This window comes from Balaenoptera ricei, chromosome 12, assembly GCF_028023285.1.
Source record: "Balaenoptera ricei isolate mBalRic1 chromosome 12, mBalRic1.hap2, whole genome shotgun sequence".
NCBI classification, from domain to species: Eukaryota; Metazoa; Chordata; class Mammalia; order Artiodactyla; family Balaenopteridae; genus Balaenoptera; species Balaenoptera ricei.
In genome coordinates this window covers 20,938,818-20,953,312 of record NC_082650.1, presented here as the reverse complement: position 1 = coordinate 20,953,312, position 14,495 = coordinate 20,938,818, and the positions used below count along the sequence as shown (strand labels likewise).

The following is a 14,495-nucleotide window of genomic DNA, read 5'->3' as shown; positions in this document are numbered from 1 at the left end:
TCTTCTTTACCCACCTCTTTCCAAACAAGCTTCTAAGCGGAATCTTGTTCGGTTCTTAAGAACTTGTGCTGACCGCCATGAATTCATAAAGAGAATGGCCGAGAGCCACGCACTCACGAATTCTTTAAGCGACTGTGGCACATTTTGCTGGTTTTCGTTTGTCAAGGTGCTTAATGACCTCCTTGGGCATTTTACTGCACTCATTTTGCTTTTCAGTCGAAAGCGATGCTGCTTTCACTCTTTCACCATGGGGCTGAATCATAAAGTAGACATTGAAGATTATGCACTCTTCATTTCATCCATTAAGCTATATGCGTCATAACTGTGATGAACCTAATTTCATCAGATTGCTTAATTTTAACTAGAGATACCACTTTTTAAACAATCTATATTTATTTTATACAATAATACACATTACAAAAAATTAGATAATAGAAGAAATCCAAAGAGACTTTTTAAAACCACTTTTAATTCCATCATCAAGGGAAAAAGTACATTTCTGTTGTAAAATACTCTAAAGAAATCCATTTACACGTAAACATAACCAGAATGACATTGTACCTAGTGCTCACTGATACATTATTGGTTTTTAAGAAAATGAAGAATTACAAGAGCTACATTTTTATTAGTGCTGAGATTTGGGATTCATAAATTAAAGATTCTGGTTTTTAAAATATTAAAAGAAATATTAAATTAAATCATTCACTTCTTTTTAAGTTTTTAAAATAACCAACTCCTTGAATAAAAAATCACTCAAAAAAAAAGAGAGAGACTATAAAACTTAATATGTTATAAAACTCAATATGTTATCACATGCTGGAGCATCATTTTAAAATTGATTGGGGTGTCAGATTGACTTGAGAAGAATGCAAAAACATTATGATATAAACACTATATATGTGTATATATATGCCATATAAATCCATGTGTATGATACAGAATTAGACACACACACAGACACATACATACACACACATGCTGTAAACAGTGGGGATATTAACTGAATTGAATAGACTCCCTCAAATCCTGTTTTGAAAATAGGAAGAGTATAAATAAATGACAGAATAATCAAACAGTGTGAAAGGGCTCAAATTTATTATTGTTTGTAAGATACCATCATCAGATATGTTAGTGGTGAAAGCATTTAAAAACTGTTATCTTTTCACTCTTCTCCATATTATACACAGTTAATAACTTCATTATTTATAATGGGATTAGGTAAATCACAGGATAGACTCTGTACTATATTTCTTATTTGGTACAAATTTGGCAGAATCAAGCTAGCTCATAAATCCCTTTTGCTCTGCTCCCCATGCTTGTTGGTACAGACTTTGTTAACTCTGTTTAGATTCTGAGTGCCACGAAGGCCCAGACTGCGTTTGTCATCCCTCACTTGTCAGTGTCAGCAGGGCACACCACATAAAGGAGGCCGTCTTCTGAACCCCAAATCCAAGTCCCAGTTCTACTTCTGGTTTGTTTGTTGTATCTACAAAGCATTAGCATTTCACCCTTTTAAGAACTCCAAACTGCACTTCCTAAATTTTGCTTTCTTATTCAATCTTTTATAGATTTTTTTTTCCCATTACTACTACTACTGCTGCTGAAAAACTTGACCTATGATGGAAATAATTATGATTTGCGAGTATTGAAGAAAGGGGAGAATAATACAGTATTAGATTATTAGATTAGAGAGAGGGTGGAGAGCAGATCACATGGGATCTCTTAATTTGGAGTTTGAATTGTATTTCCCCGTGATGGGAGTCCATTAGGTTAAAGCAGAGACATAACATGATGTGATCTGCACCTTAAAATTAGAGTTATTCTGACTCTTTTGCAGAAGTAAAGAGGTTGGTTGGCCTGGTATTGGAGACGTGGATGAGAGTGGGGCCACTAAGCAGTAGTGGTCACCTTCGGAATGTGTTGTCGGAGGTAGTAATGACAGGGTTGTTATGGATTAGAGATGAGGAATGAGTGAAAGGAGAGGAATCTGGTGTGACTCCTTTGTTTTTTTGGTCTGTGCAAGTATAAGGACTCTGCTGGTATTTTGCAATCAATCATATTCCCTAGTCTGTGGATGGTGGTTTTGTGTGTGTGTGTGTGTGTGTGTGTGTGTGTGTGTGTGTCCTTTCCACAGTTTCTCAGTTCCTCAGAGGACTCACTGTTGACTAATCTTGTGTTTCCCCTGTGTGTGGTTATGCCCTATGAGAGAGATTACCAGTCATCCTAGGATCCAGTATGCCTGTAGACAAGATTTGTTGATCCGGCACAGTGTTTTAGGACATTACAAATATCAGGAGATTATACACATAAATTCAGATTTCCAGCTCTTTTGAGAAACCAGAAGTCCTACCAACAGTGGGCTGGGATTCTCAATTGGCTGCTGCTGGCTGAAACTGAGCACAGGCTCTTTCAGCCTTTAGGGCTGGCTGATTCACCAGGTGTGATGGGCCCATCAGGTTGGCCACATTCAATTGAACCATCACGTATCCATGACTGTATTTGCAGCCCTTGCCCTCCCTCAAACCCCGGCTTATCCCTCCTGCATTGTGATGACAGTTTGCTTCTGTCCTCTGACATTTTCGATTCAGGAGCTTCAGTGTCTCAGCTGTAGGTATTAACGCTGGTCCCTCTTGGAGTCAAAATGGTGTTAGAACTGGTGTTAAGAGAGTTCAAAGAAGTACAGGGGACCAGGGGATGAGAGGAGGCAGCCAAAGCGAGTCACCTGTGACATCTGTCGTTTGGATTCCTATCATGTGGCCTTTTAAATTTTTTTTTAAGGTAAATGCGACGCAAGGCTTATCTGTCTTCCAAGTTCAAGATTATTCATTTGTACTATTTTGTGTTTATTGGAAAACTGTGGAAACCCTTGCTTGTAAATGGGGAGGGTGACCTGAACTTGGCATTTCTGCAGGGCCAGGCACAAAGGAGGTATTCACCAAATATTTGTCCAATTGAATTATTAAACTGTATTCTGTCTGTCAGAGAAGTTTCTGCAAATAAGTCTTTGCAAAGAATTAAAAATCTAAATAAGAGTTTAACCGTCAGGCTGAATCAGCTTTTATTTTTATTAAACGATGACTTCTGACATTTCCCAACTGTTTCCCAGGGTGGATCCTATGTTTAGAGCCTGTGATTCAGAAGTACCAGAGATGCTTTAAAGCCATGAGCTTGGAGAAAAATTTCATTTTGAGTTCATTTAAATGTGGTATATATCTTGTTGCTCTCTTTGGGAAGTCATTAAATATACCTTCTCCGCCGCACCACTGATTAACTGTTTCCTTCCCTATATGTCATGACCCTGTGCCCTCATAATTTTAGTAGCAGTTTAGTGTGGACTTTGAGAACCTGGATTTGGAGTCAGATCTTGTGGTATCACATCCTAGTTCTGCCTCTCACTCGTCATGTCACCTCTATATCTCAGTTTCCTTACCTTAAAGTTCTATTATAAAGAAACAAAGAATGCATCTAAATCTCTGTAAATCTCTTAGAGCGTATCTGATACATAGTAAGTCATGCTATTATTATGTCTAGGGACATTTCATGTTTCCGTGGTCTGTTTTTGTATGGCCCACGAGCTAAGAATGGTTTTCACATTTTTAGGTGGTTACAAAAAGTCAAAAAAAGAAGAATATTTCATGACATGTGGACATTATATGAAATTCAGATTTCCACGTCCACAAATCATGTTTTGTTGGAACACAGTCACGATTCCCATGGGCTCAGCCGCTTATACATTGTCTGTGCTGCTTTCACATCTTGACAACAGGGTTGAGAAGTTTCGATAGAGACCACCTGGCCAGCAAAGCCTAAACTAAGTACTATCTGGACCTTTACGAAAGACATTTTCTGACCTCCGTTGTAAAGCACAAAGCACTGAATCACCATACTTATAGGTGTTACTCTCCTAGGTGGTAGGTGGAACGGGCTCTTTGGTATAGTTTGGTTCTTTCCATCTGCCTATGGGACGTTCCTAAACTGCATTTGTCAGGAATAGGTAGTATTTTGTAGTGATTGGCTATGTGTGTGGGGAGTGTAGGTGTGTGTTTTATATGTAAGTTTTGAACCACAGTTTTGGATTTGTGAGAGCCCTGGTACCTTCCTTCATTGTCCAGTGAAGAGATCCATGGGCTGTATATTCCCTCCTGCAGGTGTACGTGGCTCTTCTGAAGGTACCAGATGGGAGTACACACCACCCGTGCCATCACTGGGGGTGGGGTGGCGGAGTGTTAGGAGAATAGGCACACAGCACAAAACTTATTTCTTACTGATCGCCATCAATATTTATCTGAAATTTGGAAAAAGAATAAAGAAATTGCATTGCTGTTACTGTTGGGTTTTTTTTTTTTTAAAGAATATAAAGGCATTGGTTTCCCTAGTGTAAGTGATTGACTTCTAGAAGGACAGAACTGTGTCTCAGTTACCTTTGTTTCAAGAGAATGCTTCACGAGGAGTCTTTCTCAAGATTTGTTCCTCAGTAAACACATGAATGACCCGGACAAGAGAGAGGAAAAGAGTGTCTCATGTGGAAAAATTAATGCTGCCTCTTAATGAACGCCTCCCACTTTACCACTGAGCAGCAGTGAAGCCTAGGGAAGAATCCATTGGGTTTACTGCTGAGTTATGCTTGTCTCACAGTGCATACCTAAAGCACAGGTGTGCTCTTGTATCATCAGGTTCATTAGTTTTGAATGGGATATATCCCTACAGGTCATCGTATTAGTGAATTCGGGACTTGGAAGATCTTTCTATATGAAGTGACACTTTCATGTACTCAGGTTCAGAATCTGCTTTTACATTCCTGCCTAAGATGAAGTGCTTATTTGTTTTATCCATTCTTTCGTCTATTGTTGAAATTTTATGGCACTTTTATGACAGTAAGAAACATTACCACTGTAATGATTTGATAATGTACTGAATGATAATATCAACCATTTACTGAACATCTGTCATCTTAGTGTTTAACAGATGAGCTAATAGATGTAGAAAGGCCACTTTTCCAAAGTTACACGGCTGGTAGGAGGCTTGTCTACAATGAGGTCATCAGTGGGCGTTCATAACTATTTGTAATATGGACTAATATTTATATTTACTTTATTTTAGTCTATGCTGATTTGTGTTACTTTGTTTCTTTTTTGGAAAATCGATACTGTAGTGGATTTGAGAAGGGTTAAGTGCTGCTCAGACATTATTTAGCTGCCCTTGTCATCAGTAATTCCTAAGGTCCTTTCTGTGCCTAGATATCCCTATTTGTTTCTCCCATGAACTTTACCTATGTTGTTGTCTCTTTGCTCTAAGACCAGAGTTGTTCATGTCTTCCTGAAAGGGAATCTGGGTATTTGGTGGCTAGTTTGCTGAAGTGTACTTGGGTGGATTTTGAGAGGAGGAAGGTAAGAGGTAGCAGATGACCAGGGCTACTTCTGCCCTTTGCTTTTACTGAGAGCAGGTAGGAAGTCTGTAGTGTGCAAAAAACTTCCCCGCTCTGCCTCTTGAAGTATTGCCTCTGGATCTGGTCTCCTGCATCACTCAAATCTGTTTATCATTGTGATCGATGGAGATAATCCATGTATTTCTGACATCGTCACTGCTCACATAGTGGCAACTGGAAATAGAAAAGCAGCTTTGTTTCAGATATAAATAAGTCATAGTTTATTCTTTACTGATTCTAAGGTGAAGACTTTACCATACTTCCTCTCATTTAGAGTATATGAACTATGGAAAAGCCACATGATAGAAATCACTCGTTTACTATACATTACACATAATTAAAAATGTAAGAAATCAGGAAGAGAGGAAAAAAGGGAAAATGCCAAGTTCTAGGAAACTTTAGGATGGCTTCCTTCCTCCCCCTCACCCATTTCAAGCTCAGAGTAAAATTTTGTTTCGTATGACTTTATATATATGTTTTAAAGTGAAGAATAAAGAAGATACAATAATTATTGGTTATAAAATATCTTTATTATTGACAGGAACTAAAACTATTAATCTCTGGGGATTTCATATTAGAAGGGAATAATTTGATTCAACATAATCATACAACATTTATTACACTGTGCTTTATAGCTATCTGGACATTTTCACATAATATTCTTTATTTGATCTTTACAATACCTGTGATTTAGAAAAAGGTAAATAGTAGTAAGTAGCTGATTTAGGTTCACCAGTTAGTTAACGGTCAGACAGATTAAAACTGAGGCATCCTGATTTTCTGTGCAGTAATTGTCCTTTGCGAACAACCATGATATCACACACAGGCAGGCAAGGGTCTACCTGTGAATGGGGTAGGATTTTCTGGCATGGACGCTAGAATATGTTTATCAGGGGAAGTTGATGCTGTTTATTAGTCAGAAACAAGAGTTTAGAAATTCTATAAGTTTTGTCATTCAAAATACAGGATGGATACTGGATTTAGACACAGAGCCAAAAGTGTCCTAATCATTCAGAAATTGGGACCTAGAAATACAGAACTAGTTCCTGAGAGCTGAAATTGAAGTGGAGAGCTGAAATTGATGACGACGTGACCTGCTTCCATAATGGAAGTACCGAAAACGATGCTTATACTGTGAATGTAAAGTGCAGAGCTGGAATAAGAATCTGCACACTTTTCTTTGACCTCTGCACCCAGGTGCTGTATGCTCATGTTTTTTTGTTTTTTTTTTTTACTTAATTAGTTAATTTATTTATTTTTGGCTGCGTTGGGTCTTAGTTTCTGTGCGAGGGCTTTCTCTAGTTGCGGCAAGCGGGGGCCACTCTTCATCGCGGTGCGCGGGCCTCTCACTATCGCGGCCTCTCTTGTTGCGGAGCACAGGCTCCAGACGCGCAGGCTCAGTTGTTGTGGCTCACGGGCCCAGTTGCTCCGCGGCATGTGGGATCTTCCCAGACCAGGGCTCGAACCCGTGTCCCCTGCATTGGCAGGCGGATTCTCAACCACTGCACCACCAGGGAAGCCCTCATGTATATTTTTAACACATCTTCTCTCTCAGGAATACAATGGACCCTTGAACAACACAGGGGATTAGGGGTGCTGACTCTGTAGAACTGAAAATCCATGAATAATTTAGTCAGCTTCCTCCTATCCCAGTTCCACCTCAGAGGTTTCAACCAACCACGGATCATGTAATACTCATGTAATACTCTAGTATTTACTACTGAAAAAAAAAATCCATCTATAAGTGGACCTGCACAGTTCAAACCCATGTTGTTCAAGGGTCATCTGTACATACAAGGCATATTGACATTAATCACAGTTTTATTTGCTCCCTTTCTAAGAGATAATGCAATTTATGTCTTTCAGCTCAAAACATTTGTTAGAGATTTCAAAGTTCTTTGTACTTCTTTCCATACAAGGCGACTTAGTCTAGTTTGTATAGTCTGCTGATCATCCAGACTTTTAATTGGAAGAAATGAAACTATTCATTTATTTGCCACTTACGTATGAAATTTCTGCTGCTGAAATTGTACTTTTTCTTTTATAGAGTGGAAAACCACCCATCAGTGATATGTTCACAGACCTCAAAGATGGAAGGAAGCTACTGGATCTTCTAGAAGGCCTCACGGGAACCTCACTGGTGAGGGATGCCATGTTTCAAGAACCAGGCTAACGGCATATCTCTCATCATTACTGACACTTGAAGACCCTCTTGGGGGTCCTTACAATGTAAAGGCTGAAATAGGAATGTTAAAAAGGGGTTTTAATGAATTTTTTGATTGAATGATATTTAGCCTGTATTGAGGGCTCTATTTTTATCAAAAAAATACTTTATGTGTTTATTGCTCTCAGACAGTAGAGAATTACAAAGAAGAAAGGATATGTAAAGAGGGCATAATGTTTTGAATAGTAGAAAGTAGAGACAAATACATTTAAATGTTATTTAACAAATAGTAAAAACAAAGTTATGAAAACTGATGGCATTTATTTTTATTCAGATTTTCAGTATTATCTTCATGTTTGTTCCGTCATCAAATCCAACTCTATTGCTTTATGTGTAAGGTACCCAATACTCACACAGAAATAACTTTGCCAATGAAGAGGATGTATTTTATGGGTACAACCTTTAACACTAGAGGTAGAATTACTATAAAAGGTATAGAGAGATGCACTTCTGAAGATGAATTTCTTTCTTGCCGAAGTGTGGGGTGTTACACTCTACCTTTTGCCTTCCAGATGGTGGGTAGGCACCTATTGGAGAGATTGATCCCTTTGTCAGATAAGATTCCCTGGCCAATGAGGCAGAAAGAAGCCTCCCAGATCACCTTTCCCTGGGTGGCAATTCCAGTCTTCCCAGTGGGCCCTTGTAATCCTACCTGGAACCTGGGATAGCACCTCTGAATCCTCTCTGCTCTGGCTACACTAGTGCAGGGTGGAGGGGACATAACTTCTAAATCTTTCTTCATCCTGCCCAACTAAGATAGAAGAAGCTTTGTCCCTGGTGGAGCATTGGTTCCCAAACTTGTTTGCACCTTAGAATCACCAGGGAAATCTTTTATAAATTCCAAACCCAGACTATACTCCAGACTCATTAAGTCACAGTCTTTGTTGGACACAGGCACTGGTATTCTTGGAAGCTCCCTAGGAGATTCCAGTGTTCAGGCAAGCTAAGGAACTACTATCTTAAGGTGCTGTTAGTGGGAGAATTTGCATTCTGTCAACACCAGCCTTCATGGTGGCTTGAGAACCCAGCCAGAGCTCCTGGTACAGAGGGGCTCTGTGTGCTGAGCTGCTGTTTCATGGGCATCTCAATGTCGGTGTTTGACAGCAACATGGAGGGACTCTCTGTCTCATTCGATTTTGTGTTCTGTTTTCCAGCCGAAGGAACGTGGCTCCACAAGGGTACATGCTTTAAATAATGTTAACAGAGTGCTGCAGGTTTTACATCAGAACAATGTAAGTTTGTAATATGAATTTGGGGGGGGTCCTTTGATGCCATTGGGATGATTTATTTTGAAACCAACCACCTGCTCTGGACATTGGCATCAACTGATTTTTGGAAATATTTTTCTTATGAGACGTACTGAACCTGTTCTATGAGTGAAGGAATAGTTGTGCTTTTTGTGATTACTTTATTGATCTATTGTATAAGTAATACATCTTTGAGATTTAGGTTCACCTGATTCTCTAAAGTGAAATTTTTCTTGTCATTTACTTATATTGCTGTCCAAACGAGCTAGAACAAAAACCTGGGTTTCCGTAGAAAAATTGTCTTATAAGTTATTTTTTTCATTTTACTAGGTGGATTTAGTGAATATAGGAGGAACGGACATTGTAGATGGAAATCACAAACTGACTTTAGGATTACTTTGGAGCATCATTTTGCACTGGCAGGTGGGAAGATTTTCAATCACTTCTTAATAGGAATTGGAAATGTATCATTTGTGTATTAGTTTCTTAGAGCTGCCACAGAGTACCACAGCTGGGTGGCTTCAACAACAGAAATTTATTTTCTAACAATTTTGGAGGCTGGAAATCTGAGATCGAGGTGTCAGCAAGGTTGGTTTCTTCTCCTTTGTTTGTAGACGGCTGCCTTCTTCCTGTGTCCTCATGTGGTCTTCTGTGTGTGTGTGTGTGTGTGTGTGTGTGTGTGTTTGTGTCCTAATCTCCTTTGCTCATTCCAAGACACCAGTCATATTGGATTAGGGCCAACCCATATGATCTCATTTTACCTAAACTACTTCTTTAAGGACCCTATTTCTAAATATATTCATATTATGAGGTGCTGGGGGTTAGCACTTCCAACATATGAATTTGAGGAGGGGACACAATTCAACTTATAATAATTTGGAGTGAAAGAGCCTGACAAACTGCTCTATTTTCCTGGCGTAGAAAAAAAAGTATCTGTTTTTAAAATATTAGATTTAAAAAATATTATACTTATAAAAAAGTTGTAAAAATAGCCCAAAGAATTCCTGGATACCTTTCCCTCAGATTCTCCAAATGTTAACAGCTGTCTGTATTTCTGTGTTTTCTCTCTCTCTCTCCCCCTCTTTCTCTTTGACTAAATAGATCTGTGAGTATTTTGTAAAAACAAATCATTTTTCTAAAAATAAGGAGTTCTCTTACATAACTACAATATTATTATTATATTAATATAATATAATATAAAATGTCTAATACATAATATTAATATTTACAGTGCTAGTATTAATTATTATACATATGGTAATTATTATATCATGCACTAACAATTAGCATGTAATTATTAAAATCAGGAAAATAATATTGAAACAATATAGTTATGTAATCTATAGCTCTTGGAGATTTTGTCAATTGCCCCAATAATATCCTTTATAGAAAAAGAAAATACAAGATCATTTATTACATTCATTTGTCTTGTTTTTTTAGTCATCTTTTAATCTGGCATAATTTCTGAGTCTTTCTTTGTATTTCATGATATTGTCATTTTTGAAGAGTACTGAACAGTTATTTTGTAGAATGTTCTTCCATGTGGGTTTGGCTAATATTTTCTCATGATTGGATTCAGGTTATTCATTTTTGGGAGGAATGCCACAAAAATGATGTTGAGTTTTTCTTTTTTTAAAAAATTATTTATTTGGTTGTGCTGGGTCTTGGTTGCAGCAGGTGTGCTCCTTAGTTGCGGCTTGAGGGCTCCTTAGTTGTGGCATGCAAACTCTTAGTTGTGTCATGCAGGTGGGATTTAGTTCCCTGACCAGGGATGGAACCCGGGCCCCCTGCATTGGGAGTGCAGAGTCTTAACCACTGCACCACCAGGGAAGTCCCAATATTGAGTTTTTCTTAATACACCATATCAGGAAGCATATGCTGTCCATTAGTTTTTTTCTGGCAGTATTAACTCTCATCATTTGGGTGAGGTGGAATCTGCAGGTGTCTCCACTGTAATGTGACTGCCCTTTGTTTTTAAAAAGTATCTCGTGGAGATACACTTTGAGACTGTATAAATATTCAGCTACTTTTTACACTTTTGTCTGTTAATTTTGAGATCCATTCATAGTTCTTACCTGATCAGTTATTAATATAATGCTTGGCAAAGTGATTTTCTAATTTCATCATTTCTTCTACATTTGTTAATTGTGAGGAAGAGCTTTTCCTTGTCTCTTGTTTCTCTGTATCTATCTATCTATCTATCTATCTATCTATCTATCTATCTATCTATCCATTCATTTATATATCTGTGTGGATTTTTACTTATTTAGTGGATTTTTGCTTATTTAATAGGTTCTGATCTTTCAATATTGTTAATTATTTCTCAAGCCCCCTTAAGTTGGCTCTTGTGGGGTTTTTTTGATATGTCCACATCACTCTTTGAACACTTCCTTAAATTATATGTACTAATTTAGAATAATAATATAAAATATTAGTTCTAGATTATAATTGTTATTGCCATCAGGAAATGCGCTTCATTCTTGGATTTTAAAGTCAGCCAAAAGTTCTTACCTTCTTCCACATTTCTGTAGAAAATAAAAACCGAGTTTTCTTCCTATTAAAAGATGTTTGTAAAGTATAGTTTTAAAATATTACTTTTTTGTGGCCATGAAAGAAATGTTCAGTGTAGCCAAGTGTAACATAAGTATTGCTAAGATATAGAAAATGCCATAATATGTAAAGGTGAGGTTAAAATCACCTCTAAATCGAAATCATTACTGTTAAGATGTATTTATCTTTCCAGTGTTTAAAGGAAAGTTTTGAAATACAATGAATACCAGTGGCCTGATCCAACGGTTCATGCATATAATATTCCTTATTCAAGGACTGGATTCCAATGACTACTTGAGGTTATTGGCAGCCATGGTTTCTTTTGAACAGGTGAAAGATGTCATGAAGGACATCATGTCAGACCTGCAGCAGACCAACAGTGAGAAGATCCTGCTGAGCTGGGTGCGCCAGTCGACCAGGCCGTACAGCCAGGTCAATGTCCTCAACTTCACCACCAGCTGGACAGATGGGCTTGCCTTTAATGCCGTGCTCCACCGACATAAGTGAGATGTGACTCTTCTTGGATGTGCAGATTTGTACAGATTTGTGCCTCCTCTCTGTCCCTCCCTTACTTACTACTCCCTAAAGGCCCTTCCCACTACCGCCTCTCTCCTCTGTACACGCTCTAAGAAAACATAAAGAATAGAAATATCATGGAAAAAAAACTACCCATCACGTCTTTGTTTCCATAGGACTTAAATGCCACAGTGCAGTGTCCATGGTTTCTTCTACATATTTGTAAGTTAAAAAATGTAAAATAATTCACATAGTTCAATGTGAACTAACTCATTCAGCACTAACCAGTAATATACACAAAGAAATGTGACAGTTTTCAGCCTCCTACTTTAGTTTTATAGGAAAACTCTATAAAACTCCCAATTAAAAATAAATGATTCTTTTTATGAAACTTGTGAACAGATTCTAATTATTTAATAAAAGACCAAAGGACCAAAAAGAGCCACTACTCTTCTGAAGAAGAAGAGACAGGCTGAAGCACTTCCTAAACAGAAACCAAAACTAATTATGAAGCTATATTAATGGAGACTATATAGTACTATAAATAAAACACTAATATAATAATAGGCTGAAGCATATGAAATTGCCAAATTTGACTGTTTTTGATATAAATGGCAGTTTCATATAGTTCAACCTAATGGAATAAAGAGCTCAGAAATAGCTCCATCCTGATCTACAACTGAGCCGATGTTGCAGATTAATAGATGGTATGGAACAAATGGAAATGAGTGAATTGGATCCCTGCCTCACCATACCCTGAATAAACTCCAGATGCATCATAGATTTAAATGTGAAAGGAAAAATTTGTTATGTGTTTTATTCTTCTTGTAAATTATTTATTGTCTCAAGTTTTATTTCCTGTACGTTCTTTGCTGATATATGAAAATGCAGTTGACTTTTCTACATCTTATATCTGGAAACTTGTTAAATTCTTACCAAAATTTGTTACTGTAAGTTTTTTTTTTTTTTTTTGGTAGATGACCATGAATTATAACAGTTTTATTCCTCCCCTCCCCTCCCCCCCTTTCCCTCCCCTCCCCTCCCCTCCCTTTCCCTCCTCTCCTCTCCCCTTTCCCCTTCACTTGTGCCTTGTCCTTCAATACAATATCAGTTTGCATTGGTGGTAGTGAGCAGAATGTTTTGTTCTTGGTAACAAAGGGAGTGGTTTTTAATGTTTTACCATAAGACTGCTATTTGCTTTAGCTTTTTTTCCATATACCTTTTATCTGGTTAAAAAAAAACCCCACACCCCATCTTCTTCTACTTCTTATCAGTTTAAGTGGGTTGCCCACTGTTTCTAGTCCGTTAAGAGACGCTATCATAAAACTTGAATTTTAGCTAAAACATTTTTCCATCTGTTACTTAATTGATTTAACAAGTATGTGTGGGGTGCCTTCTTTGTGCCGGACACAGGATGTAGAGCAGAGAACAAAACAAGCAAAAATCCCAGTCCTCCTTCCTGGAATTAATGTTCAAATAGAGGGAGGCAGACAGTTTTTTAAAAATGAAAATGTTAGTTGTGGAGCATATAGAAATGGTAAATATTGCTGAAGAAAAATATGTCAGGCAAGAGGGGAGGAGGTACCTGGCATGTGGGAGGCCACTGGGTGCAGTGGTGTGAATAAGGGGAATAATAGGAGGTGGAGTCGGAGAGGGAACTGGGCGGGTGGGGACGAGGGAGGCAAATCCCAGAAGTGTAGGTGGGTCCAAGATGCAAGAGCAGATAGAGCGCAGAGAAAATGATCAACTTTTGAGTAAGTCAGAGCAACAATAATGTCCAGTTTGTGGGATTGAAAGAAAATCAAGATAGAAATGAAATACTAGACAGTAGCTCTTTGGAGAGGGGTGGACAGAAATTCTCTCAGGGTCTTTTCGTTAGGAGTATCCTGTGAAGAGATTAGAGCTGGATTTTCTATTCTGCTAAACTTGGTCTTTTAATCGGAGAATTTAGTCCATTAACATTATTGCGATAATTGATGTATTTAAGTTCATTCTTACCGCTTGTTTTGAGCTTTTCATTTTTCTTTTTTCTATATCTTCTTTTCTTTCTTGTTTTATACTGGTAGGTTCTTCTTCCCTTTTTTTTTCTTTCACTATTTGGGAAATATACCATTTCTAGTCTTTCAGTGGCTACTCCAGAATTTTAACAGGCATGTTTAACCAATACAATAACCTTAGAATGTTTTACCTGTTGTTTTCATATTTATAGATTACTTTAAAATATTATATATTTGACAAGACTTTGGGATATAAAAGATAAACTTTTAAATTTATATTCACAAATAAAAAAATCTAAAACTGAAATGTATTCGATTATAACAATAACAACTTTGTTTCCACATATTTCATCTTCACTGAATTTTATTTGCATTCTGATTTCAGACCCGATCTCTTCAGCTGGGATAGAGTTGTCAAAATGTCCCCAACTGAGAGACTTGAACATGCCTTCAGCAAGGCTCAAACTTACTTAGGAATTGAAAAGCTGTTAGATCCTGAAGGTATTGTTCAGTGTTTAATTACAACCTTGATTTTG

The 14,495-nt window shown here is 37.6% G+C and overlaps 1 protein-coding gene across 7 annotated transcripts in view; it reads left to right on the top strand.

The window, feature by feature from the left end:
• UTRN (utrophin) overlaps positions 1 to 14,495 on the top strand; it is a 501,645-nt gene that overhangs the window by 110,609 nt on the left and 376,541 nt on the right. For all 7 annotated transcript variants that reach the window (XM_059941058.1, XM_059941060.1, XM_059941059.1 and 4 more), the window contains 5 exons: positions 7,473 to 7,565; positions 8,804 to 8,881; positions 9,227 to 9,319; positions 11,777 to 11,949; positions 14,345 to 14,460. In XM_059941058.1, the coding sequence (XP_059797041.1) occupies positions 7,473 to 7,565; positions 8,804 to 8,881; positions 9,227 to 9,319; positions 11,777 to 11,949; positions 14,345 to 14,460 (553 nt within the window). The remainder of the gene's footprint in view (positions 1 to 7,472; positions 7,566 to 8,803; positions 8,882 to 9,226; positions 9,320 to 11,776; positions 11,950 to 14,344; positions 14,461 to 14,495) is intronic.